The 24998-nt window shown below is 48.5% G+C and overlaps 1 protein-coding gene and 1 long non-coding RNA gene across 3 annotated transcripts in view; both read left to right on the forward strand.

Annotated features, from left to right (window-relative positions):
• Nucleotides 1-23509, forward strand: part of Cyth1 (cytohesin 1) — an 81874-nt gene extending 58365 nt beyond the window's left edge. Inside the window, exons 3-13 of one of the 2 annotated variants that reach the window (XM_041635813.1) lie at nucleotides 887-951; nucleotides 6119-6185; nucleotides 6420-6538; nucleotides 6845-6925; nucleotides 7831-7943; nucleotides 9037-9185; nucleotides 9576-9687; nucleotides 14683-14759; nucleotides 17137-17208; nucleotides 18616-18770; nucleotides 21696-23509. In XM_041635813.1, the coding sequence (XP_041491747.1) occupies nucleotides 887-951; nucleotides 6119-6185; nucleotides 6420-6538; nucleotides 6845-6925; nucleotides 7831-7943; nucleotides 9037-9185; nucleotides 9576-9687; nucleotides 14683-14759; nucleotides 17137-17208; nucleotides 18616-18770; nucleotides 21696-21774 (1089 nt within the window). In that variant the 3' untranslated portion in view covers nucleotides 21775-23509. Of the gene's footprint in view, nucleotides 1-886; nucleotides 952-6118; nucleotides 6186-6419; nucleotides 6539-6844; nucleotides 6926-7830; nucleotides 7944-9036; nucleotides 9186-9575; nucleotides 9689-14680; nucleotides 14760-17136; nucleotides 17209-18615; nucleotides 18771-21695 lie in introns of both variants that reach the window. The other variant, XM_041635814.1, reaches the window with a different exon arrangement.
• A 257-nt stretch (nucleotides 23510-23766) lies between these two features.
• On the forward strand, nucleotides 23767-24798 carry LOC121436041. The gene is made up of 3 exons (XR_005972641.1): nucleotides 23767-23795; nucleotides 24007-24109; nucleotides 24780-24798. It is a non-coding gene; the product is annotated as an uncharacterized LOC121436041 (long non-coding RNA).
• The last annotated feature ends 200 nt before the right edge of the window (nucleotides 24799-24998 follow it).

A 24998-nucleotide genomic window follows, 5' to 3' on the forward strand; every position in this document is an offset into this window, starting at 1 on the left:
GAGGGCCTGCTGCACTGGGGCTTACAGGGTCATCTCTAGAGAGGGTGGGTGACTGCAGACAGCAGTGCTGCTCTTTCCCCACATTCCTTTCCTAGCCAAAGACTGCTGGGAAGAAGGTCCAGGAGCTATGGGTGGGTTATTTTTCTCTGGGCAGCTGGATGCCGCTCTTCTAAAACCCTTTGTAAGATTTCAGGGGTGAGAAAGGAGGGCATGGAACCTCACAGGGCAGTGAGAGGACAGGCCCTCTTGCTTTTGGCAATTGGGGACTATTTGGATGGTTTTTCCTGATTCTCTGGTTCTTGTTTCTCTGGTAAGTGCTAGGAACATGGAGGAGTTCACCCTACCCTCTACATGGAGACAGTCCCTCCCTTCCAAGACTGAGTGAAGTGGAAGGCACTGGCTGGTAGTGAGTTTGCTGCTGGGGTGAATGGTCAGCAGATTTAGTGGGACACTCTCATGTCCAGCTATGGCAACATGAGGCAGTAGTGTGGGCCGAGCTGGTCCAGCCAGCCATGTGTGTGGGTGCCTGTGTGCTATGAGCTGCATCATGCCTGTATTTGGGGACTGCAGATTGTTCTGAAGCACTATGCTGAAGTGGCTGTTCTTCAGTGAGTGCTCCTTTTACAACGTCATGAGCCTAGAAGGCTTCTTCCCTAGCCCAGGAACACGGGCCAGCCTTCCACCTTTGCAGTCCTAAAGTGCTCACTGGTGGGAGCCCAGTAGATGTTTATTGAGTAGTGCATTCTGCTAGTTGACCTCTTAGAGTTTTTGCATGTGTCCTTGTTGTCGTTGCTCTGTTCTGCTGTGCTGTGGTGTTGGGATGGAGGGAGTCTTTGGAAGTGTCGCTGTGGTCTGCAGTTCTCATCCTGGTGACTCCTGTTTACAGAGGCTGAAAGACGAGATAGCAGAAGTCGCTAATGAAATTGAAAGCCTGGGATCCACAGAGGAAAGGTGAGTCTGCCTTGCTGCTGGCTGGGCTCCTGGGTCTAGCTCCCAGTGCACCTTCCCCATGCCATCCTTCCCCATGTGTCCTGGCACATTCGAGGAGAAAGTAGGTTTTCTGCCATGTATCCCTAGCAGATACACGGAAGCCTTCATGGTCTTCCTCTGAGACCTCACTGAACACAGGAAACTTTTTTCTTTTTTGAGATAGTCTTTCTACATAACTTTGATTGTTCTGAAATTCACTCTGTAGACCAGGCTGAACTGGTCACAGAGATCTGCCTGCCTCTGCCTACCAAGTGCTGGAATTAAAAGTGCGTGCCACCACCTGGCCTCAGGACACCTTTTACATGTACAAAACTGAGTTAGAAAATTCAAAGGCACCCAGAAACCTTAAGTCAGCAGTTCTCAGCCTGTGGGTCATGACTCCTTTGGGGAACGACCCTTTCACAGGGGTCACATATCAGATGTCCAGCATATCATATATTTAAATTATGATTCATAACAGTAACAAAATTACAGTTATGAAGTAGTAACAAAATAACTTTGTGGTTGGGGTCACTACACCATGAGAAACTATGTTAAAGGTCAGAGCATTAGGAAGGCAAGAACACTGCTCTAAGTGCTCATAGATTGTTGTATAGATTATTTGTTTCCCCTTCTTTTGTCCACTCTGTATGAATTTTTAAAATTTCTGTTTTACTTTGTTTAACGGAGGAAAAGCTTAGCACTTCTGATACCACCTGTGTCTGGTGTAATGTCAGGCGCACTTGTACCTCTTTATGCTTCAGGGAGAAGAGTGTGGAAATGATTACAGTGTGAAATGACAAGATGTCAGGGACTTTGAGCGGAATTCCCAGGCTGTTGTTAATGGTCTCACTCGATAAATGATCTGCTTCCAGCTCCCTCTATGTCTGTGTTTTTCTAAGCCTAAGCTTCTCTGTCTGACTTTGTAAGGCCCTTTGATTTGTTATTTTAAACTTGCGTGTGCAGTGCCATAGGGATGAAAGGGCTACATCCTCCACAGAGAGTGGCCAGTGGGACATTGCCAGCCTCCAAGTTGTCTTTTAGGGTTACAGCTTTCTTACTTTCTATTAAAGTTTTTATTTTAGATTTAAAAAAATATGTATATAAATGCTTTACCTGCAAGTCTGTCGTTCACTGCATGTGTGCCTAGTGCCCAAGGAAGTCAGAAGAGAGCATCAGATCTCCTTGAACTAAAGTTATGAATGGTTGTGAGCTATCGTGTGGGTGTTGGGAAATGATCCCTGGTCCTCTGCAAGAGGAACAGGTGCTCTTAACTGCTGAGCCATCTCTGCAGCCCCTTATTTTCTGTTAAAAAAAAAAAAAAGCATAGAAATTGGTAGATTAAGAGGGGTCTCTAGCCACATCTCAGGAGGCAGAGGCAGGCAGAACTCTGTGAGTTTGAGACTAGCCTGATCTACACAGAGAAACCCTGTCTTGGAAAGCAAAAACAAAACAAACAAAAGAGTTCATCTAGATTTAAAGCTTCTTCTCATAGAAAAGATAATAAGTTGGGTGTGGTGCCGCACACCTGTAATCCCAGCACTTGGAAGGCAGAAGCAGATGGACCTTTGTGAGTTTGAGGCCAGCCTGGTCTACATAGTGAGTCCCAGGACAGCCAAAGCTACATAGTGAGACCCCCATCTCCAAAACCAGAAACCAAACCAACTAAACAAACAGGCAAGGGCTGTGACTCAGTGGCAGGATACTTGCCTGGCATGGGAGGGCCTAGATTCAGTGCATCAGCAGCTCTTCCACCACAGCAAGCAAGAAACTGCTAAATGGATAAGCAAGTCACAGAGTAGGAGAGAATAGCTGCAGTGTGTGTCTGAGACCTTGTCCAGTGTAGACACCTTGCAGCTCAGTACCATGTGATGGCTCAAGCAGATGGACACAAATCCTAAGCAGATCTATGCAAGATGTTGTAAATAATAGATGTCCACATGGAAGAGGCTCAGTACCATCATCTGTACAGGTGAGCGCTGTAAAACTACCTGAAATGCAGCCTAACACATCTTGCAATGGCTAGAATCAAAAGGTATACGTGTTCAGCGCTGATCCCCAGCAACACAGGTGTTTACTCAAGAGAATGAAAATATGTCCTTAAACACTTTTACCAAGGATATTTACAGTACTCTTATTAAAAATGGACCAAGGTAGAAATTGCCCAGCCATCCACCAATAGGTGAATGCATAAGTAGACTGGGACAATGGGCCATTACTCGGTAGTATCAGAGGAGCGTGCTCATCCAGAGCAATAGCATGTGCAGGCCCCACAAACACAACAGAGAAGCAGTTCATATGTGTGTACACAGTACCACATGGACACAATACATACTTCTATCATAAAGCTGAGACAGAAGATAGGAATATACCATCAAAAATAGCAGTGGATGCTGACAGGTGTCAGGGGAGACCTGACCAGAACCCAGTGGGGTGGTCACCAGGGCATACATACCTGTCAGACTGAATGAGTCCTTGGGATGCAAGCCTCACACTGAATTAGAATTATCCCTGACTTAAAAAAGAAAATTATTGGCCTTTTCCTGGTTATAAGTGGAATTTTTAATTTTAAAAATTATATGTATTTATTTATTTAGTGAAAATGAGCACATGTGCCTCAGCACACACGTAGAAGTCAGAGGACACCTTTCTGGAGCTGGTTCCATCCTGCCGTGTGGGTCCAGAGGTTGAATTTAGGTTGTCAGCTTAGCTACAAGTCCCTGTACCTGCTGAGTCATTGCACTGTCCAGGAGTAGATGTTTATTGCAGTAATCTGGTAAAAGATGGAAAAGTATGAAGAAAACAGATTTTCCCAAATCAGCAACCGAGAGAGAACGATTAATATCATAGTATGCTTTCTTTCTGTGTCTTTTTGTGCCAGCACATATATGTGGGATTCAAGGTACTGTTTGCTTAATGTCCTGTGGGTTATCACAGTTCCAGTGGATGAAAGACCTCAGCAGTGTCCAAAGATAGGCCCTGAGAACCCTCAGCTCTCTTATTCACTAGTGCTTAGCTCTCCATGGAGTCCTGACCTGCCCATCCTGAGCTAGAGAACCAGGACAGGTCTGGAGATGTTCTATGTGAGTGGACAACAGGATACCATGGTTTTGAGTAGACAAGTAACACTATCATCTGATGAAGCTCAAGACATAAAGAATGCCTTAAAGGTAACATATAAGGGCTGACAAGATGGCTCAGCATATAAAAGTGCTTGCCTTGCAAGCCTGATGACCTAAATTCAATCCCTGGAACATATGTAGAGGTGGAAGGAGAGAACAGACTCCACAAAGCCGTCTTTTGACCTCCACACCCATGCATGCACATTGTGTAAGTGTACACAAACAATACAAATAAATAAAAAATGTAAAAAATAACAAAGAAAAAACACCACCGTTCATCAGTGCATCTGGTGCCTGTGAGCTCAAGAACCATACTTCAGTGATTTATGCTTTAAACTTTGGAGTTTAAGCTAGTTTTCCAGAATTAAAGATCCTGAAAGGAGAGCTGTTCTGCAGATTCTGAGCATCTGTATAGTTGGGATTTGTTATTAATTCTGGTTTTCCATAGGTAGTTGTCATACTTGTAATCAAAGGCCTGATAAGCATTTTGTAGCAGTAACTCCAAATGCTGTGTAAGAAATAGAGACAACGTAAAACTGTGAGAAGCTTTCTCAATTGACCTAGTTGATACAGCTGCTCTCCAAGGGAGACTGTGCTGAAGTTAGGACAGCTGACCCATTGATGATTTAGCCAGCCACTGACAGTGACTGTCCCATCAGTCATAAACAGCAATGCTAGACAGGTAGGGACAAGAACTGACTCATGGAGAACTGGGAACTTTAGCTAGCCGCATCCTGTGATATGTCAGGCAGTCATCAGCGGCCACTCTGAATGGGTAGGGCCGGGAGCTGATTCATGGGGAACTAGTGAAGTTAGCCAGCCACTGCTGTAAGCACCCAGAGTGGTCAGAAGCAGTGATTGTAGCTGGTAGAGATCTGGAAGTGTACTACTGAAGTCTGGGCTCTGGGTTCTGGGCTTGTCAGAGGCCCAAGAAGCCTTCAGCAAGGAACCAAACCAAGGCAAAGGATGCTGAGGGCCCTTGTGGGTGGTTATGTGCCTTGCCATTGTAGGGCCCCTAAATATTGCACACTCTTATAGGAAATAGCCCAACAGCTTTTTTCTTGTATTTTTTTTTAAATATGGATCAAAGTAGTAGTATTGGATTTAGGGAAAATGTAATTAGATAACCTAAGACTCATACCTGTTCATTCCAAACCTCAAGTCAGGCTGGCCAAACATGGTGGGCTCACACGTGTAATCCCAGCATTTAGGAGACAGAGGCAGGAGGAATGTTGTGAATTTCAGCCCAGCCTGAGCTACAGTCACCTCTGTCTCAACCAGGAAAGAAGAAGAAAGGGGAAAAAAAAAAGAACTTTGGGGATTTGGCCAGTGCTGATGTGCTCCTTAAAACAATGCGTAAGCTATTTCTGAATAGCTCGTTGGCTCAGAAACGGTAGAATTACTGTCAGTTCCCAGGTATAGCCAGGCTTACAGGAGGTTTTAGAAATGTCACCTAGCCTCTACCCCTAAAACTCTGAGTCACTCAGTAGCCCAGAACCTGTAACTCAGTTCGTCTGTGGGATTGGATAAAATGGGCAGACACACTAGGTGAGAGCTGGCATTCTGCATGTCTGACGCGCTCCCTCATCTGTGTGTGGACCACACCCTGGGAAGCATGGTCTATGAACCTGCATTTGTTTAGTCTAATGCACAGTTATGAAAACTGCAGCTTGCTTGTACAGCATCTGAAAAGCTGACTGTGAAAGCACTACATGACCATCTCCATACAGCCTTGACCCTTCTGCCTGAAGGGAAGGAAAACATGGCCACCACACGCGTCGACACATGCTGAGAGCAGCCCTGGGCGTAATGACCCCAGACTTGACTCTACATCTGCCATCTGAAAAGCAGAGGGAGGTAGACATGCAGAGGAATGTCACTCAGCAATAGGCAGGAGTGTTGTGCTGACAGACCTTGAAGACAACAGGCTGGCCCAGTCTTCCAAAACTGTCAGCGGTGCTCGTGAAGACTGCTGAAGGCCCCAGAGCTCCCGCTGCCGAGCACTAATGGCTGCACTTCTCTTCCAGGAAGAACATGCAGAGGAACAAACAGGTAGCCATGGGCAGGAAGAAATTTAACATGGATCCTAAAAAGGTACGCAAAAAGAAGTGACAAAACCCCAGAGTCTTAAGGTACAGCCTCCTTGGTGATCGAGGGGAACCAGCAGTGTTTGTTCTAAGCTGCTATTTGCTGGTGTACGTGCTGGGTGGTTACCTCACTGTCCTGAGTCTGGTGCCCTGCAATGCCCCATCCCTGTGTCCACTGGTGGATGTTTACTGTACGTGTGCCAGGGCCCACACTCACTGACTCTTTCTGGTCTTTCTGCAGGGGATCCAGTTCTTAATAGAAAATGACCTGCTGAAGAACACTTGTGAAGATATTGCCCAATTCTTATATAAAGGGGAAGGGCTTAACAAAACAGCCATTGGTGACTACCTTGGGGAGAGGTAAGGCATTTAGAGAGGATAGTCAGACTCATGGGAAGAGACAAGTTCCTTAGTTCATGGGGTAGCTGTGGTCCTAAGGCAGCAGGAGCCATGGTATTGAGTGGAAGTGTGCTGAGGAACAGTAACTTACCTGTCCGGGGATGCAGGTTCCTTGCTTGTCTAGTTAGTAAACAGAGCCAGTCCAGCGTCGTTCTGTGGATGGCCAGGCTTGAGAAGCCTCATGGCCTGGGACTCTGGGGATACCATCTGTTTGGGGTCAGGGGTCTGACTTGTGCTCCATCCCATCTCTTATTTGTTTCCTGACAGAGATGAGTTCAGCATCCAGGTCCTGCATGCATTTGTCGAGCTCCACGAGTTCACCGACTTAAACCTCGTCCAGGCCTTGCGGTGGGTGTTGTCAGCGGGGCCTGTGTGCTGTTTGACTAATGTCCCCTTGCGGGGGTCCTGGTGACTGTGCTGAAGTATTTAAGGGGCCAGTGTACATGCCTATGAGTGGGAAAACATGCTAAGACTGCTCATTGGTTTAGGGGGTGGAAGGACTGTCCAGTGTTCAAATATTTTTTCAAAAATTGTTTCTACTATTCAGAATATAGAGCCCTTTAATATCTTGCCCTAAACTAGGTATCTCACTTCATTTTAAAAAGAAAAAATAAATTAACTTTTTTTTTTTGGTTTTTTGAGACAGGGTTTCTCTATATAACCCTGGCTATCATGGAATTCACTCTGTAGACCAGGCTGGCCTCGAACTCACAGAGATCCTCCTGCCTCTGCCTCCAGAGTCTGGAATTAAAGGCCTGCACCCCCACTGCCCAGCAACTTTAATTTTTTAATCAAACTTATTTTATGTCTTTTAAAGACATTGTCTTTTTAACTTTCTCTGCTACAGGTATAAATTCTGAGGTTATTTTTTGAGCTATGATTTTAATACATGCAATAATTGCAGACGCATTTAAACCCATGACGTGGGTCCATGTGACTTCCATGGTTTCATCATGAATGCTCTGAATGAATCCTTACCTTAGAGTTCATTTTAAATGATTAACTCCTGTGCTTCAATTTTGTGTGTTATTCTGAGGAGGGGTGCTGTTCTTTGGAATAGGAAAATCTCAACATCTTGGTTTACCTAAGCACTTTACCTCCAGTTAAAGCCACAGTGATGGGCAGTGGCTAAATTCGCTTCAGTTCAGTTTCTGTAAAAGTGGACAGAAGCCCCCTCACCTCCCTTTGCCCTCTGATATAGCCACCAGCAGCAGCAAGGCAGGTCAAAGCAGTGCTCCTGTCTCCACCCTTAGGCAGTTCCTGTGGAGCTTCCGGCTCCCTGGAGAGGCCCAGAAGATCGACCGGATGATGGAGGCCTTTGCCCAGCGGTACTGTCAGTGTAATAACGGGGTGTTCCAGTCCACAGGTGCGTGAGGAGGCTTCTGTGTGAGTGGGGAGGAAAGCTTTCTCCACAGGTTCTCTTCTAGGCAGTGGAGGGTTTCTGAGACACGAGGAACAGTTTGCTAATGGTGTGTATAACTGTGAAAGATCGGAAGTATCCAGAAGAGACGACAGAGATGCAGTAAAGACCTGGGTGTGACGTAGTGGTGGAGTGTGTGCCTCTGTGCGTGAGGCCCTGGGTTCAGAATTACCAAGCATGTAACTGTTAAAGATGTCTCCAGAAGCTGACTGCTGTGATTTTATCTATCTTCCCAGCTACTCAGGAGGCAGAAGCAGAATTATGACTGTAGTTGGCTAGTTAAGCACAGCCTTGTCTTAGAAAAAAAGAAAGAAAGAAAATCATGTTTTTAAAAAGATATTGGCATGGGAAAATGATAAGATGAACAAAAAGCATGTGTATGTGTGTATATATGTGTATCTATCACCTGTGTATGTGTGTATATGTGTGTACCTATCACCTGTGTATATGTGTATTAATACGTGTGTATATATGTGTGTGTGTCTATCACCTATGTATGTGTGTGTTATCTGTCACCTGTGTATTGTGTATGTTTATGTACCTACCCCTATGTAAGTATCCATATATATGCGTTGGGGGGACAGTGTGTTACCATGTCTGTAACATGATTTTTCTACATAGTCACATTTATATAGAAGAAATAAAGCAGACCAAACATTACTAAATAGAATTGTGGGTAGTTTTTTTCTTTTCTATGCATTGTATTGGTTTGGGGTTTTGTTATGTGGCCCTAGATGGCCTGGAACTCTCTTTAGAGATCAGACTGTGCTGGAACTCACAAGAAATCTGTCTCCTGAGTGCTGGGACCAAAGACATGTTCCACCATGCCCAGATGGCCATTTTATTGTTTTCTGTCTGAATCTTTAGTGTACTCATGTGCCTTGCTCCTTTCATAAGCATAAGCCTAGGAACATGTGTGCACTTGGCTCACCTACTCTCACTGCCCATGGTTTTGTATTCCTGATCTTACTTGGGTTGGTGTCTCCTGTCCTGAGTGGGTGTTTCCCTTACTCTTACATTCTGTTCTTCTCTTCCCTAGACACTTGCTACGTCCTCTCCTTTGCCATCATTATGCTGAACACCAGCCTACACAACCCCAATGTCAAGGACAAGCCTACAGTGGAGAGGTTCATTGCCATGAATCGAGGCATCAATGATGGAGGAGACCTGCCCGAGGAGTTGCTCCGGGTGAGCAGGGCCAGGGCGGCTTCATTTCAGCTGGCTGAGGATCGTCCTTAGAGGAGAGGAAACAAGAATAACTTGCCAAGTGCCTGCTCTCTTAATTCATTTCAATATGTGAATTTCACAAAGGCCAGCAAGAAACAGGAAGGGGAAGAGGCTTCTAAATCTGAAACTAAAGGCTTGAGTAGACTCCAAGCTGCTATTTTTTTCCTTCCTTAATTATCCACCAGGCATCTTATTTTTGTCCCTGTGAGCTGATGTAGAGCAGAAAAATGGTTGTGTTCTTCTCTAGTTCTTACTACAGGCTCACAGTGAGTGCCTGTGGGATGAGTAGACAGAGGGGAGGAAGAAAAGCTACTTCTAGAATGAAACATGCAATGTCATCTTCTGTCCCAGAATCTCTATGAGAGCATAAAAAACGAACCCTTTAAAATCCCGGAAGATGACGGGAATGACCTCACCCACACTTTCTTCAACCCGGACCGAGAAGGCTGGCTGCTGAAACTTGGTGAGTCCCCTCTCCCAGCGACCCAGCATGGGGTCCCTGCAGTAGAGCTCAGGAAGAAGGGCTATGTGCACACAGGCATGGGGTGTGGGGCAGGGGCAGGTCACAGGCATCCCACCCACAGAGAATGCCCTGAGTTATGCTCTTATTAAAAGTCCCACCTCCAGAAAGAAAGCTGCTGATGGCCATTCACCATAGAATGGAGACTCCTGGGCTCCCTTGTAAACATTGCCCATGTGTATCTGGGCCCTGTGTGTTCATTCCTGAATAGATGGCCATGTTCTTTGAGGCACTTTCTAGGGACCTGATCCATTCCCCCTTTCTGCCCTCTTACCCTTGGGAGGGTAACCAGCCATATCCATCTCTCTACTTCCCATCCCAGATTTATCCCTGGCACTCCTGCCCCACCCAATGCATCATCACTTCCCTCTGCATCTGGCTCCCACAGGCAGTGTGCATGGCAAACCTAGAGCCCTTGGCTGCAGCGCAAACCACAGCACTCTTCCTCATGCTCTGGCATTGACCCCCTTTCCAGTCCCAATCAGCCACATTAGTGATTGTGTCATCAAAAAGTGCAGGTGCATTTCTCTTCCCTCTGCCAGAAGTAAGCCTGTATTGTTAAGATTTATGGTCATGCCTTGCCAGGAAGGTGACAAAGTAAACAGAAGAAATTCAGGGGGTTCTCATGTACATCCATGTCCACCTGTGATTGCTTTATTAATTATCAGACATAAGAGATGTCTCTGAACTCTCTGGACATGATAATATTCAAGTTTTTTTGAACTCTAGAGAGCACATTCATTTCCTTCTGCCTTGGCCTTTGATGAGCTAATCCCATATCAGAAGGATGTAACCCATTAGAGACACGCTCCTCCTCCATCTCGGTTACTTGTCCTGATAAGCAGCATCCCACTCGTGGCCCTTACTGACACATGCAGAAAAGTAAGATAGCACACCCTCTGCTACTAATTCATCCAGCTAGGCTGGGGTTGACATTCCTTTATAAGGCCTAAAGCCTGTGTTCCCACATGACAATTCATAAATTCCCTTCAAGTACCGCTTCACTGATTAGAGCCTTGCAGTGTCTGACTGTGGCCAACAGTCTGTGATCTCTAAGCAGAGGGTCTGAAATGTTTAACCCATGGGTGACCTGCTCCACATTCTTTTTGTCCAACCCATGGAGTGAAGAGGAAATGTGCTAGGAATTTCAAAAGTGTCTCCAAGTTTAGATTTATTTTCCCCTCCAGGGAAATTTGTTTCCATGAGAATGCTAAGTGTTAGCTTTGACAGCTGAGACACTAAAATTAGAACAGAGATGATCTTGGCTCTTGTACCAGGTTGACATGCAAATTCATGAGGCATCCTATATTTTTAAAAAATCAAAAATTTAAACGGAGTGCAATGGTGCACACCTGTGATCCCAGACAAGCAGGAGACAGCAGGAGAATCCCTGGAGCCATGACATGGAGCCGGCATGGTGGTAGAGCAAGGCTCACCCTAAAGAATGAAACTAACGATGTGGGACTTGTTCATCGTGGGGCCATTGCTTCACGTTTTCCAGCTGCCTAGGGTGTTTCCACTGTGGCACACTGAGACTCGGTCCTCTGTGTCTGTACACTGCACATGGTAGGACTTTGTGCCATCTGTAGTTGTCTGTCTATGTCCCTGTATGCAGAGAGCCATAAGCATGTGTGTCTTTGTGCACACACATATGTACATGTATATCTGTGGGTTACGTGTGTGCATCCTTGCACACATTTAAAAAGTGATGGGTGTCTTAAGGAAGATACTGACTTTCTCAGAAGTGCACATCCCCCTCTTTGCTCTGGGTTGTGAGGAGTCTGGCAAATGCTGGCCTTACAACAATGGATTTGTGGCACTGTTAGGCCAGGTGTGGGTAAGGCCTCCTACCTTGCTGACCAGCATGGTGGTCAGCTGCCCACCAGTGTTTTCAGGTCTACCTCCCTCTCCAGGCATACATAAATGTCACCGGTGCGCTGCACTTTAAGATTAAGGAATCGGGTTTGATTTCTTTGTTTTAATTTTCTTTTCTCCCTCATTTATATGTTTCCATGATTTTGGCTCTCCTTTTCCTTGCCCCAAACTCCAGGAGGTATGTAACCCTGCAACCTGCTCGCTCACTCTGCCCAGGCCACTGTCATTGCTGCAGCGTTTTGGTTTTTTTTTTTTTTTTTTTAATTTTGTTATTTTTGGTTATTTTGTTTTTTAATTGCTGGTAGTAGTGTTAATGCTGCTTCTAACTTACTGTACAGTCCCTAGGGAACCAGCCAGGATCAGGGGTTTGGGGCAGTGTTCACACTTCCTCTTGGAGCAGAGAGTGGTACAGCAGCCGCCAGGTCAGAGGCCCCAAACTGGAAGTAGTCTCGCAGTCCTAGCCTGGAGCGAGCTGGGGAAGGCTGAGGAGCACAGGCTTTGTGTTCCTAGGAATTGCTGGATTCAAATTGACCCCTGATGTCGATCTGATCAAAAGTAATTTCTGACGTGAGGAATCAGAGAACAGGGTGCTGCTGTGTTAACTCCCAAAGCCATGTGCTTCTGAGGAAAGGTTAAATTAGAAGACACTTGAGGCATTTGCCTTTCCATGAAAAAGAGAAATGGTGTCTTCCACACTCACAAGCAGAAATTTTAAAACCTCGAAACCAGAAACCCCTACCTGTAGTCCTTGATTCCATTTCTTGAGTATCAGGGAGGCCTCATAGGCTGGATCCTCTGTCTGTGTTTCTTCTGGTACAAATCCCCATCTGTTTCAAAGAGTCATCCTCAAAACTCAGATTGGCCTTGTAGTTCTCTGGTTGCTGATATGGGGAAACATTCAGAGGAACCAGAATACTCCTTGGATCTGTGCCTAAGCTTGACTAGAACAGAGCCACCCTTAGGAGAGCAAACACAGTCATTCCTTCCAGTGCTTGGAACAGGCAGGCTGCACCGTTAGGGCAGTGCAGCCTTCTGTCTAAGGGAGGCCCGCGAAGCCCTGGAGGGGGGGGGGGTCCTGTGAGTTCCACAGGGACTGTCCTAAGCTCACATCGATCTGTCTGCTTGTCCCATGTCTGTTTTTCTTTCCACGTGGAAGTGTTCCCCGTGGTCCCGCAAGGATGCTTTGTGGTAGAGGGCTCTGTGGTGCAGCAAACTGTCCGGGGGACGTAATGAAGCTTTATAACCAGACAGAACTTCCCAGCTTTGCTTCTTCTTCTTGATTTCCTGCCATCTTGTTTCTTTTGGTATCTAACTCACTTTTTCCACCCTTTCCTGAGCCCCATTGTCACCTGGGGTAATGTCCTGCGACAGAGTGCATGGGAGGTCAGCATGGGTTGGCCATCCTTGTGTACCAAGCCCTGAATGGGAAACGATCTCCCCAAGAGGCTGGAAGACAGAAGCATTCAAACTCAGAAATGGGAAGGGATCCAATTTAAGACCACCTGCCTTCAGTTTTGAGCACATTCTTTGTCTTCCTTCTCATTTGTTCTAATTCTGCCCAGCCTCCCTGTTGCCAACATGCATGTCATATATTACTCATGTCTTTTCTCATTCATTCCACTTCCCCTTGGGGTGCTTCCATGAAACTTACAGACGATCACCATGAGGGAGAGTGCCTCACTGTGCACCACACAGAAGGGTTGGTGGCTGGCACACTCCATCGGGAAACCTAGGTCTCGGTCATTTAGAATCTTGTAGTTAATGATGCCTACATGTCCTTCTTCACCCCTCCAGCTCAGGCACCCAGGCAGAGCTGTAAAATAGCCCAGAAAGGTCTAGGTCCTACCTGTTCCGCAGGACCTCTTCTCTCAGATTTTAGGGATGAGCCTGCATGCAGATGCTGGCATTTGGAAACAGTCTTTGTAAAATTGCCCTGCTCTGCGTGGCTGTTAGCAAGAGGTCAGGGGAGCAGGGGAGTAGGCATGGCAGGTGTCCCACTCCCCTGCCCTCCATGGAGACTGTAGAGAAGTAATTTTCTCCATAGTGCTAAGGTCAGGGACTGAGTGTGTTTATGCAATCTCGTGTACATGTCAGCACGGGAATCCCCTGGGTAATTCCAAATGGTTCGTGTCAAGACGGTCTCCCTTGACCAGAGGTAAGTCGGGGAAAGTGGGCATCCTGAGCATGATTCAAATGAGGATGTAGCCTCCTTCAGAGTGGGCACAGTTCCCCTGTACCAACACAGAGTAACTTCACAAGGCCCACACTTTGCTGCTTAAATCTTGCTAGCATTGAAGAGGACTAAGGAAGGCCTTGATCAGCTGCTAGTCACCACCTCCTAGCTGTCAGGGCTGCCTCCTGTACTTTGTCACACGAGGCCACAGTGGAAAGGCTCCTGAACTGACCTCTTGGATAGGCTAGTCCTTTCCTGGTAAAGGAGCCCTGCTTCAGTTCACACCTAGAACTCGAGGACATGACTCTCAGGACACTAACCAAGGGGGCTGAAGCCAGTGAGAACTTCCACAGGCAGGTGGGAGAGGAAAGCCATGGTTTGGCTGTAAGGGCTCATATTGCCTCACTTTCTGTATCTTTTCTCCTGTCACTTCATGGAACTCCCTGCCCATGCCACCTGCATCAGGGTGCTGACACCTCCCTTCTTTTTTCCTTTGCCTGTATCTACCACACAGGGTACGGCTGGCTTCTCCAGCCTCAGGTACAACTGCATTGCACCGCCATTGCCCTGGGTCTTCCTCCCTAGCCCATGCTCTCATCTTGCTGTCGGGACATCTCAGGGTGTCACCCAGACACGCTTGCTCTGCTCACACCATAGACTTTCCCTCTGTGAAAGATGCTTCTGTCTTGGCTGTGTCTTGTCACTGATGTAAATTTTGCCATGATCTAAATGTTCTCCTGATGCCCTGCCCGACCCATGCCCTCACTGGGAAGAGAGGTGTGTGTATGTGTGTGGGTGTGTGTGTGGGTGGGTGGGTGCGTGTGTGTGTGTGTGTAGCATGCACCTGCTTTGATGTCTGTTGTCAAGAACATCCTCTTTTTTGCTGTCAGGTGGCAGGGTGAAGACCTGGAAGAGGCGCTGGTTCATTCTGACAGACAACTGCCTTTACTACTTTGAGTACACCACGGTGAGTATCTGCTGGTCCAGTTCTCCACTTCCAAACCACTCTAACCAAACACAGCCAGAGCGGGGCCTGGGAAGACAGTCAGATCTGTCCCCCTACTTCCCTGGGGGGGTCAAGGAAGAGCTAAGGTAGATCTTAGAATGGGTGTGGAGGGGCTGGCCAGGAGACTGTGGTTCAGAGCCAGCACCTGACTTTAGATAAAATGGAGACACAAGTCCCAGAACTGAGAAGGAGCAGTGAACACAGTGTTGGGGGCTTGTTTGTAGCTGGGCTGGAAACAAGGAACTGGAGCCAGCTGCCAGGAAAGACATGTGAACCTAGTGAAAGGGATAATAATCATGAGCTGGAGAATTTAGATTTTCTGTGGTCTCAGAAATGCCAAAGGATCTGACTCACAAAGAGCAGCCCCGGTGAGAAGAGGGACAATAGAGAGAAAGGGCGGGATGGAATGGGAGGAAGTTTCCTTATCCCATGGAAACTCGTGGGTGTCTGCTCAGTGGGATAAGATGTCACTGCAGGACAGTCTTCCTGCAGGTGCCTTTTGGAGCTGCAGGAATAAGAAATATCCAGTAAAATTCCTCCAGACTCCTGTGGGCGGAACACGCAGGAAGCCATCGGGTGTTGGTGCTCAGACCGTGGCTCCCACACTGGTGACACGGCACTATGGTTCTGCCATCTTCCTGGGCACCTGTAAGAGGTGGTTCTTCTTGCATATATATTGGACTAAAGTCTTGAACTAGGTCGGTGTAGCTAACTTGGCTGAATTTTCACTGATTAAAAGTCATTGACCCCACAGAGAAAGCAGGGCTGAAGCCTTATATGTGGTCAAGGAGGTGCAAAATGGTTTTAAGAAAGTTTAAGAAAAGCAACAGGAGCATTACACAAGTTTGAGGCTAGCCTGGGCTACATAGTGTGTTCCAGGTTAACCTCATAGAGTTAACAGGTTTAGTTCAGTATTCAAGGATGGCTGTGGGCCTGACAGGAAATTGTTTTCAAAGTATGTCTCACCAGGGCCCCACGCATGCCGCCCAAGTGCTGCATGCAGGCTTGACTTTGCTGTGTTTAACTTCTTTTCAAACATTAGAACAATACGTTAAGTATATAAAAATAGTAAGAGTCTGTACCCTGTTCCTTCCCCAGGGTACTGTGCATAAAAGGCTAAGTAGGTTTCCTTCCAGGGCTCCCACCCTCCAAAACCCTTCTTTCCTTTGACTTTATAGGGTCTAGGCAGCAAGGAGAGGTTTCCCAGCAAGGGCTACGAGATACTGACACAGAGTAACTGAGTGCATGGGATGAGACAACCAGAGCAGAAAGGGCACAGCTGCTCTCTGGCAGTGGGAACGGAGTAATCGCTGGGCTTGCAGAGCAGCTTTGATGCAGCTTGGGCATGAGATCAGCCCACTCCACCCTTTGGCCTGGAGGAAGACACAGGCCAGTGAGAGTGGAGCAGAGTAGTGAGGGAGGAAAGTCCACCGCCGATAGGGGTGGGGAAGTGAGCGGGCAGGACTTGTCTCTGTAATGGGATGGTGTGTTCACCCAGGAAGCTGCCTTTGGGGCTTCTGGGAGCCAACAGGTGGAGCCAGCTCTTCCCTGGACAAGCTCCACACGAGCCTCCTCCAGTTCTCTTGACACACTATAGAAAGTAGAGTGGCAAACACTTGGTCCCCAGAGATTCCAGGGAAATCGTCTGGAGTCTCTTAACTAGTGACCAGAATGATCTAGAAGGCAGAACAGGACTTCAGCTCATTTTTGACATATTGTACATATATAACTCTGACTAATATGTTTGAGGAGCACCACGTCTTGACCTAGGTTAGCTGGCTGGTATGGGTAGAAGTATGTTCATGGTGGGGGCCTTGGCTGACACAATGGGCAGTACCTCAGAGGGCCAGCTGAGGTGAAGGAGGGGGTGAGGGTCTGTCTGGACCTGAGCTCAGGCACCTCTGTGGATCTTGGAGCAGCTGTCCCAGGGGTTACAAATTAAGGTGATGTGCAGTGAGCAAGAGGCAATTTGAAACTCAGCTGGAGTCCCTATGTCAGGCATGAGCAGGAGGGCCTAGACCTAGGCCTGAAAATGTTTCCAGGAGTTAGTTGCTCAGAACCACGGCTAGGAAAGGACATGGAGGAGGGGGAAGACACGTCTCCTGCTTGATGCCCCATGGGTCATTCCCAGGGACACTTTGATGGCACCTGCTGAGCTCTCTGACTTTGTGATCTGCAGAGGGTTTTGGATTTTTCCCAGTTTTGCCACACACTGCTGACCCTGATCCCGTTGTAGAACCCAAGGGTGGCTGAAGCCAATCTGGGAGAAGTCAGAATGGGCTGAGGGGGAAGCAGGTGTTTCCTCAGCCGAGAGTGACATCCTTCTGTACTCTTGCAGGATAAAGAGCCTCGTGGGATCATCCCCTTAGAGAATCTGAGCATCCGAGAGGTAGAAGACTCCAAAAAGCCAGTAAGTGTTCCTGTGACAATGCGCAGGGCCAGAAGGGCTGGTCATAACCTTGCTCTGAAGAAGAGTGACATTCAAAGGCATTTGAAGACAGACATGAGAACCTAGAAAACAAAGCCATGCCTTTGCCTCCCCCTGTTCTGATTATCCTTAGTGTTCAAGGGAAAGATGAAACAAATAGCCTTATTGTCTTTAGTCGGCCTGCCTCCATCACCTACTGACTGAGCCGTCCCCTACAGGTCAGCTGTGAGCACCCGCAGCTCAGTGCTGACTTTATAACCGATGCACTATGAGGCGTGGGAGCAGCCTTCCCCTGCAGCTCTGTGCGTGCTCCTGTCTGTCAGGAATGGAGCCAGCAGATGTCAGGCCAGCATCTCAGTCAACAGAGAGGTCTGAAACACAGTTGACATCCTGCAGTGTTCTAGTCTGAGTGTCTTTTTACATAGAAGAAATACTTGTGTATGTGTGCAGGTGCACGTGTATGGGGAATGTGTTTACACATATGCACGTGAGGTCAACCTCAGGTATCGTTCCTCAGGAACTGCCCACCTTGTTTTCTGAGACAGGGTCTCAGGCTGGGGGAGAAAGTGTGAGTGAGACAAGTTTTGGCAAGCGCCAGAACCTGAGTTGGGATCCTCAGAGAAGCTGGGTGTGGTGACGTGTGTCACTAGCACTCCTGCAGTGAAGCAGGGAATGGAGAAGCCCATGGGCTTGCTAACCTCGCGTATGCAGTGGGAAACAGCAGTGAGACCCTGTCTCAATCAAGGTAGGAGACAGGGACTGGCACTCAAGGTTGTCTTCCACGTACCATGCTCGTTCAGCGCACCTGCCTGTGTACCCACACACAAATTTATATTTTTATTGCTTATTTATTTTTGTTTTTTCGAGACTGCATAGCCCTAGCTGTCCTAGAGCTTGCATTGTAGACCAGGCTGGCCTTGAACTCATAAATCCACCTGCCTCTGCCTCCCAAGAGCAGGGGGAGGGGTGTAAAGGTGTGCACCACCACACTGGCCCACACTTGGCTTTTAAAATTTTTTTGTTGTTGTTTTTTGTCTTTTGTTTTTCGAGACAGGGTTTCTCTGTAGCTTTGGGGCCTGTCCTCGAACTAGCTCTTGTAGACAAGGCTGGCCTTGAACTCACAGAGATCCTCCTGTCTCTGCCTCCCGAGTGCTGGGATTAAATGTGTGTGCCACCACCACCTGGCTTTAACACATACTTGGCTTTTTAAATGCAGAAGCAAACTCAGGTCCTCATGCTCCTATGGCCAGCACCTTATCAACTGACTTTGTCCTCTGCCCTCACTTCCCTAATGTATAGTTCTTGAGAGTAAGAAAAGGGTGTGGGGAAATAATATTTTCCTTGGTCAGCAGCTTCCTAAAATCTGACTGCACTTTCTCTTCTTCTCAGAACTGCTTTGAACTTTATATCCCTGACAATAAAGACCAGGTGATTAAGGCCTGTAAGACGGAGGCCGACGGGCGAGTGGTGGAAGGGAACCACACTGTGTACCGCATCTCAGCCCCCACTCCCGAAGAGAAGGAGGAGTGGATCAAGTGCATCAAGTAGGTGGCCCCCACATGCTGGAGGACTGGCCTCTCCTCTGCAGCTCCTGTCCTTCCAGCTCTGGGTTCCCAGCTTGCTTCCCAGCAGGCCTTTGGTTTTCTTCCTGTTAGAGCCATACTAAGTCATGTCTGCAGCCTAAGGCACTAAGAGAATTCAAAGGCCCAGAGTGGGGACAAAGGCCACCTACCTCCATTGTGTACGTGGCTGGGGGAACAGCTCTCTCCCTGGTGCCTCCTCAGTGAATAGCGCTCGACTTCGTTGTACTTTTTTATCCAGAGAGACCGTTCTCCCAGTCACAGATATGGGAGCTGCGGCGCATAGGTCATGAGAGTTGTAGAAAGGGGCAGAAGGGAGATGCACGGTCATGAAGCAGAGTCCAGCCCTCACCATGTGCTGTGAGAACACAGCAACCTTTGTGGAGGAGCTTCTCCAAGTCCCACAACGTGAGGTTTACTGCAGAGACAGGAACGTCCCAGTGTGGCACGTGACTCGAAACAGGCTTTGCAAAGCTCATTGACATCTTCCACCAACATTGCCCCTGGGACTCAGATGAAACCTGGGTGATGGGCATCTTTCTCCTTGCCCCAGGAAGATGGCCATTGTGCGGTCTGACTTCCCCACCTTCTCTGCAATTATTCCTTGCAGTAATACATTCTTAGTCACAGTTCTGAGGGCTTCGATCTTCAGTTATGCAGGTGTTTTCCTTAGCTTTCCTTGTTATCTGGGTCCTAGTGACCTGAGGAGTGATGGAGATATGCCATCAGGTCACAGGCTGCCTCTGTGTCGTCAGACATAACATGCCTTCCACTAAGCTACAGCCTTTCCTCGGGACGTAACTGTTACCTAGACTAAATTACGTTTGAGGACTTCACTCACCCAGTGCAGTGTTTGCCCAAGATGAGACAGCGTAGGAGTGCCAGTCCAGCGGGGCTGGTGCTTTGCTCTGGAAAGAAAGGGAGCAGATGGCTGGGGCTTGGACTCAGGTCACCAGTGCAGTCCTTGATATTTTGGGGGGCGTGTTACCCATCTTTCTCTGGAATTCCCAACTTAGAGGGCTGCTTGAGGACTAAGGTAGAGTGCTGAGGTTGAGAGAATGCTGCCCTGATTTAGGCATTGTCCTTAAGTGACAGGCATTGTGACAGTTATGGTCTACAGATGGGGCCAGGTAGGCAACCCATCCTCTGAGCATTGGCTCCGTGTCGTGAAAAGACCTGAGACCAGGGAACAGATAGCACTCGATATCTCCTTTGCCCTTTTGTTGGAAGTTCATTTCTTGCCTGTGGTTTAGCGTGAGGGTTGGAGCTATTCTCTCGATCCAGTAAGTGTCTGTTTGGCACGTGGTTATACCACAGTCTGAATAGCCTCTGACCGGCCTGTGTGGACCACTGTCTTCCCATGTGAACACCCGTTGCCTCTGACAGTAGAATATGCTTTGGTAAAGGCTCCTTCCCCTCAATTCTTTCAAAAGAATTTTGGCTATTTTTATCCATTTTGGCTATTATATAAGCTTTTGCTGCTCTAATCAGAAAAATGGAGTGTTCTTTAAAATGCTGTTGAATTCTTGTGAATACTGGGCCTTTGGTGGATGCTAGACTTCCTCATGATACTGCCAAGCTCCTCTCACAACTCCCCCAACTAGTCTTAATGTTTCCCTGGGTGACCTGGCTCTGCACCTGGAGGATATGCAGATGCTGGGACTCTGTGTCGTGGTCTCTACATCCCGGGACATCCCCATGAGGAAGGCCCAGAAAATGGTAAACACCATCCCACAGATGAGGAGCTGCGACACTGCATGGCTCAGAACCTGTGTTGGGGGGAGAGACAAGAGAGCACTGGGGTGATGGGCTTTGCGGAGTTGTAGAAGAGCCAAGATACTTTCCCTTGGCAGCTGCCCTTCCTAGGGGTTCCCAGCAGCCTGAGCAGACTCCTGTTGCACATGTCCATCTCAATACTGAGTTCAACGGAGTCCAGGCTGCAAGCAGACACTCAGTAAACCACAGGTGTCCACTGTCAGCCACAGGGAGCCTGTACCTGTTGGAGCAGAGTGATACGATTTCCAATGCCAAGAATTAACAGGGCAAGATCTCAGAACCAGGGATAAAGAGGGAGCTAAACACAGCCCATAACTGAGGAGTGTCTGATGCCAACCTAGTTCTTGGCACCGTTTCCAAGCATAATTTCATCTGGACGTCATGAGCACTGCTCTACAAGGACAAGCAGCCTACCAGAAAGTTAGCCACCCCCAGAAGCCAAAGTAGAATCACCTGCACCCTGAAAATGAGAGACTTCTGACGGGCCATATTCCTTTGGGTGCTGAGTCCCTATGGTTAGACCCAGCTAGCTGCCAGCATTGTGGCAGGGAGAGCGAGCACTGGAATGTGTGTGCTGTGGACTCTGGGTCGCTGGTGACCACTAGAACTAAGCATCACACAGACTCTGCTTCCCTAGGAGGCCAAGCACCAGCTCTGTGGCCTTAGCCGCCTCCACTGTCTAGTGCAGGTCATGCATGCCCTCCCTCAACATGGCTGTTCCCTTTCACACTGGGCCCCCAGCAGCAGCTCTCGTCTACATGGAGCTGGTGCTCACAGGCCCCCAGAAGTTCCTCTGCCGTCCATGCCAGCCTCTCGAACACCACGAGTGGAGTAACTTATTACGGCATGGCACTCAGGGCTACAGAGGACAGTCGCTTGGCTGAGAAAACCACATCCCCATACTTGGAGCTCAGCTACGAAATGTATGAGTCTACTCACAAATGTTAAGTAATGTTAGTTTAAAATAGGCAGAGTCCTCCACAGTTACTTTGTTACATGTCCCTGTGTGTCACCTTAAGCTTGGACAGAGTGAGGGTGGGCATTCCTGGTGACAGCTGGTAGCCTAAGTCAGTCTGCCCCTCATGCCTCTTCTCTCCCTTTTCTGCCCTCCAGAGCTGCCATCAGCAGAGACCCTTTCTACGAGATGCTTGCAGCACGGAAAAAGAAGGTCTCCTCCACAAAGAGACACTGAGAGCGAACCAGGGCACAGCCAGCCCAGGAAGCTGTGGCCCTTTCTCCTGCCTCCCCTTGAGGGGCGCTGCGGAGCCCAGCAAAGGAGAGCAGAGGGTTCCCCTGCCAGTCCCTGCCAGCTCCCAGAGACTAAGCTTCAGCTTTCGCAGTTTTCTAGGTGGGAGAAGGGTGGCAGTGAGGGCTGGGGCTGGAGACGGCTACTGCCACTCCTGGGCGCTGGAGCCGCTCCCAGCACCAATCGCTGCTAGCAGAGCAGCGCTGCGATCCCCACGCCTCGGCTCAGCGGGCTGACGGCAGCGCCCAGAGCTCTCTCTTTACCTCGCAGTGTTCCTGGCCAAGGGCCTTCACCTCTGCTCCACAGATGCCTGTGAGGACGTACTCTTACGTACTAAGGAGAAAGGAGGAAAGGAAAAGAAGCCACGCACTATAAAGATTTATTTTTGTTTTTTTAAGCAAAAGTGAACGTAGCACTGTATCCTGCTCTCCTGTGCCCTGCTTGGGAAGCCTCCCCTAGAAAGGGGCTCTGGGACTGCTGGCACCCCAGAGGGGCAAAAGCAGAGCTGCTGGCAGCACCCAGCAGACACAGGGAGGCCTCCAGGGCCCCAGTAGGGCAGCAGGCAGGCAGTATGGGTAGCTCCTGCCCAGTGCCTGTGGGATGGGGTGAAGTAGATAGCTCCTTGCCTGGCCCTCAGTATCCAGGCCCACTGCGCTTTAAAGCGGAAAGTCTGCATTTTCCTATTAACCAAAACTGTGAGGAGGTCACCCCATGGTCCCGGGTGGCTGACTGTTTCATAGCTGGTTTTTCTTTCTCCTCCCTGAGAACTCCATTCCTCGTTCTAGAGGAAGGAGTAGGTTTTATCTGATCCCCTTGGGGCTTCAGCCTTTTCTGCCTCAAATGTATCCCCAACTGGACTATTCTGGTGCACTCTGTGGTAGCCTCCAGGAGCAGGGGCTTTGCTCAGCAGGGTGCAGTCAAGCAAGGGTGAGGTGGCCTTTCTGTCCCCTTGCCCTCTATGACATGGCATGCCATGGCATGTGTGTGAGCTGGCCCTGGTCTCCTGACTCAGTGTGAAGGGAGCCAGGAAATGCAGCATCTCCTGCCGTTCTCTCAGGGACTCTCAGGGCAGCTCCTGCTCCTCCATGTGGCCAGGGCCTCAGTGGCAGAATGCTGCCTCCAGGCAGGTTGGAGGAGCCATGGGCCCCCACTGGGCTGCATGAGCTCAATCTCAGAAGGGGGCAGCACCTCTGGAAATAGCTTTGCAAAGAGGGGTGAGTTTGGGGGCAGCACTCTGGCCCCCTTCCTGTGGATCCGGCCTCGAGTGGCTTCAGGTGCTTGATGCTGGAGTGTGTGAAGGCGACAGTGACGGAAGAGGGTCCAGGCTGGAAACTGAGCCTCCTGGTAGAGAACCAGGCAGTGCCGGTCCCTGTTGTGGGGGAGTCGGGCCAGGGCCAGAGCCCCTCCTGCACAGCAGTTCTCATGGGTGTGTCCTGGGCGGACCAGCATCTGGCTCAGTCCCAGTCTATTTATCAGAGGTGTAAATAATCCATACATAGTTTTCCTCCTTTTAGATTATTTTGTATTTGTTTTAAAAAAAAATTGTCAAAATACGGAGAAATGACTGAAAGTTGTTGACAGGGTTTTTTAAAAATATTATTATTCCAGCTGTTTTTGTTTGTTTTTGCCTTGTAAACTAGCTCCAAGGAACTGCAGCAAATAAACTCCAAACCTGCCCAAACCGCTCTCGTTGTCCGCCTGGCTGTGGGGCCGTCTCTCGTTGTCCGCCTGGCTGTGGCGCCATCTCTGCTCAAACCACTCTGATTGTCCGCCTGGCTGTGGGGCCGTCTCTGCCCAAGCCACTCTGATTGTCCGCCTGACTGTGGGGCCGTCTCTGCCCAAGCCACTCTGATTGTCCGCCTGACTGTGGGGCCGTCTCTCGTCCAGCCTGGGGTCGGGCTGGTGTGCGCCTGTGGCATGGACCCGGACCCATCCTGAGTGTGGTGGAGATTAAAAGCAGAAGTTGGGTAGGCAGTGTTTCTGCAAAGGATGGCATAGCAAGAGGAGAATGGACTTAACCTTTGCCCCCTCTTTTTGGGGTGGAGCAGAAGTGTTCACATTAGCTACCCGCAGCATGGCATTGAATCTCCTTGTTGGCATCTCTCTTTGCTCCTTTCTTTTTTCCTTCCGTCCTTTCTTTTTTCTTTCTCCTCCCTCCCTTTCTTCCTCCCTTTACAGCATTTCATGTAGCTCAAACTGGACTTAAATTCCCTGTCCAGCTGAGGATGACCCTAATTTCTGATCTTCCTGAATCCACCTCTGTCTAGTGCTGGGATTACAGGTATGTACTGTGCCCGGTTTGTGCAGTGCTGGAGATTGCCCCAGAGCTTCCTGTGTGTGAGGTAAGCAACTTAACTTTATCCCAAGCCTGGGGGGCAGGCCAGAGCCAGAGCCCCTCCCACAAACCTATTCTCACTGTGTATCCTGGGCGGACCAGCGCCTGAGTCAGTACCAGTCTATTTATCAGAGGTGTAAATAATCTATACGTAGTTTCCCCTCCTTTTAGATTATCTTGTATTTCTTTTTTTTTTTAATACAAAGAGATGACTGAAAGCTGTAGACGGGTTTTTTGAAAATATCACTCCAGCTGGTTTTTGTGCCTGCCTTGTAAACTAAGGGAGTTTACTCCAAGGGAGTAGTAGGTCACTGGGGGCATGTATTTGAGACTGTATCTTGTTCTCTCTCTCTCTCTCTCTCTCTCTCTCTCTCTCTCTCTCTGCCTCCTGTGTGCTGTGAGGTAACATGTTGTCCTCTCTCTCTCTCTCTCTCTCTCTGCCTCCTGTGTGCTGTGAGATAACATGTTGTCCTCTCTCTATCTCTCTGCCTTCTGTGTGCTGTGAGGTAACATGGTCCAGCTGTCACTATGCTCTACTTCACCAATCCCAGTATCACCAGATCCCTGACACCGCTGAAGCCGTGAGTCAAACAAACATTATCCCTTTTGGTTCCAGGTGTTTGGTTCACATCCAGTAAGGGACTAACAACCTGATGAACTCTATGCTCAGCAAACAGACCACTGCCCTGACTTCCAAGACAAGAAGCAGGCCTGGGCAAGAACAGCCCCAGCAGGGATACTATTCTTGTCTCCCTTAATCCAGGTGTCTGCATCTCATTCCTTGACATTTGATGGCATTTACTTATCTCCTTTTGGTTTAATTTTCTGTACATAT

Source organism: Microtus oregoni, unplaced genomic scaffold (genome assembly GCF_018167655.1).
Source record: "Microtus oregoni isolate MIOR12 unplaced genomic scaffold, Mior012 000048F_ref0000485, whole genome shotgun sequence".
Lineage (NCBI taxonomy): Eukaryota > Metazoa > Chordata > Mammalia > Rodentia > Cricetidae > Microtus > Microtus oregoni.